This window comes from Hippoglossus hippoglossus, chromosome 18 (assembly GCF_009819705.1).
Source record: "Hippoglossus hippoglossus isolate fHipHip1 chromosome 18, fHipHip1.pri, whole genome shotgun sequence".
NCBI classification, from domain to species: Eukaryota; Metazoa; Chordata; class Actinopteri; order Pleuronectiformes; family Pleuronectidae; genus Hippoglossus; species Hippoglossus hippoglossus.
The window spans coordinates 15047667-15050324 of record NC_047168.1 but is presented as its reverse complement, the minus strand read 5'-3'; the positions used below and the strand labels follow the sequence as shown (position 1 = coordinate 15050324).

The 2658-nt window shown below is 44.2% G+C and overlaps 1 protein-coding gene across 1 annotated transcript in view; it reads left to right on the top strand.

Annotated features, from left to right (window-relative positions):
• Nucleotides 1–2300: 2300 nt before the first annotated feature.
• Nucleotides 2301–2658, top strand: part of LOC117752183 (phosphatidylinositol-binding clathrin assembly protein-like) — a 27457-nt gene continuing 27099 nt past the window's right edge. Inside the window, exon 1 of the mRNA XM_034569378.1 lies at nt 2301–2345. Within this exon, the coding sequence (XP_034425269.1) occupies nt 2301–2345 (45 nt within the window). The remainder of the gene's footprint in view (nt 2346–2658) is intronic.

Below are 2658 nucleotides of genomic sequence, written 5' to 3'. Positions count from 1 at the left end.
GTTTCAGGTCGTTTGTCTGACTTTACAGATGGAAAAGAACCAAAGTGGCCTTTAGAGGCAGATGGCACAGGGAGTTGCAAAAGTTCAGCTCTGAATCTCTAAAACCAGGATGAAAGATGTTATAAAATATTATAGATATATAGACCGCTAGTTAGGGGCAACACACTAGAGAGAAAGGAAAGGGCAGAATAAAAAGACTGATACAGACGAGGAAGAATGTTAAAGCGCCTGAGCTCAAAGACAGACGGACTGAAACACTGACAGAGAAGGTGTAGCGCTGCATAAATGTCACGACACCTGCTGCGTTTTTCTCCCAGGCATCATCTTGTCATTCTTAGAAAATAAAAAGGACTGATGCCCACAGGCGAGACGGACGGACGGGTCTCAAAACGCTCAGACAGACGGTTTGTTGAGCGGAGCCTCGATCCTCAGGTGCAGGTGGGATTCATCTCTCGCCTGTGAGGCAGCTGCTGTGGGAGTTCACACTGATCAATGGTCATGATCAGATTTCAGAGGCTTGTTCTCTCTGGAGGCTGGAAGTCAAAGCTGAAACCTGATCAGACGTATTGTTTCCTCCTGAGATCCGTTCAATAGGTCGACTGACTCAACAAAAACTCTTTTCTTTACGTCTTTCATCGACCCAGTGACCGGTTTATCGGTCGGTTGATAAAAATGTATGTAAAGAAAACGTATTTTACAGAAACAATGCATTTTCATAATATAAGGACTAGGGTTGTAGTCTGTGCTGCCCGTGTCACATGGTGTTTAGTCCCATACCGATTATATAACAGACCCACTGAGGTGTGCGGCAGAAAGAAAGTTCCCGTCTAGTTCATCCCAGCGACTCCTTATTAACCAAACTTAAGATCCTTCAATAATCTAAAACACAAAGCAACGATCAAAACGTCAAACCCCATTTAATCCAACTGTAACAGTACATGACACAATATTCTCAGCCAAGGGACAAAATATAAATTATTTCCTTTTTTCCCACGACTTACGAGAATAATTACAGCAGTTTTGTTCAAATACAGACTAGACTCTTTGTAAAGATCCACCAACAAATCCTGCTGGTTCCTAAAAACATTCATTAAGGTGTCGTTGCATAAGTAGAAGTTAGTTTTATCTTTCTTATACATGTTGTTCTCTGTAATCCAGGTGATATCTGATGTCAACACACAGCTAACGACTGTTTAGTGTAAAGTATGTACCTGATGTTTTCTGTGCTTCTCACCTGCAACGTCGTTCTCCAGCCGAGTGGAAGTACTTAGTGATTGAAGCGTTTTATAAAGTCGTGTTCACAATGATGGATTAGGTCCGTGAAGGCAGCCGTGTGTTTCTGCAAGCTGCTTTTAATGAGTTTTTAAAAATAGTGGCAAACCTGCGACTTCCAGGTGAGCGAGCTGACGTGCTGCAGAACAGTCTCAACTTGTGACTGCAGCAAATACTGTACATGTGATGGAGGGGGGGGGGGGTCACACTGGTGTTTATCCTGTAATGTGCAGATGCTTGCAGGTATTCCCAACTGGGAGAAAATGCAGATACTCATTTGTTAACTTTGAGGGAGGTTGTCACCGGGCCTGTAACTCTGCCGTGAAATTACCGCCGGCTTCAGATAACTCATCCGACACCTGTTATATTAATACTTGGTGTATATACTTCAGGTTTGTGCATCTTCACGTCTCATCTTGTGAAATGATTTTCCCCCTGAGACGTTTGCTGATATGAAACGGTGACAAACCTCAGACGCTCCCCTCGCATAAATTAACAGTTTGACGAGCGGGGGGTCGGCAGCATGGACGCAGACGCACGTGGGTTGTAGACGACAGCAAACTGAGTTTGAGGCCCCGTTCAGCTGGAGTGTATTTGATTTGTGAAGTGAGGAGGGCAGGGCTAAACGCCGTCCTATTGAGCCACCCCTCTTAAAGCTCTGGTAATGATTGCTCCCAGTAGGATTCCACTAAGTACCTCTGCTGCATGCTGGGTTGTTGTGCTCCTACTGTGCACACACTTTATCAGCGTTAAATATATTCTCCTTGCACTTACAGTACAGACGGTGTGTTTATTTATTGCGTTCAAGCCAGACAGTTCTAATAGGGACGGATGAGATGTCTGTCAGAGATGACGACACTCAAATTCTGAGTTTATTTCTGAGATTTTGTGGTAATAATGTGCAACAGGTTTTCATGTGCAGACTGAAAAAAGCCATAAAGCTTCTGAGTCGGGTGTTTTCTGTCCACCGCTGCTTTTTCCACCTGCTCAAAGTAGATTTCTGCTTTTTTCTCCAGGCTCCGGCTCCCATGGCTTTCCCCATGACCTCACCGCAAGTGCCTCTGTATGGAATGGTGAGTGTACCGAGAAAACCCAGTACAAACAGGCTGCAACTCACTTCTTCTTATCGATTAATGTGCAGTTTATTTTTGATGAAAACATCGTTTGGTCATAGTAACAGTCCAAAAGATTCAGTTTAAAAGCATCAAATGAATGCACACGATCACTTTTTTTGTGGAGAATATACAGTAAACCTCTGTGTTTGACTTGCTCTGTTCTTATTGTTTTTCTTTCCCTCCATCGATCTCCTCCTCTTCCCCTCCGTCTCCAGGTCCCTCCCCAGATGGGTCAGATGGGCGGGGTACAAGTGATGGGTCCTCAGCAAAT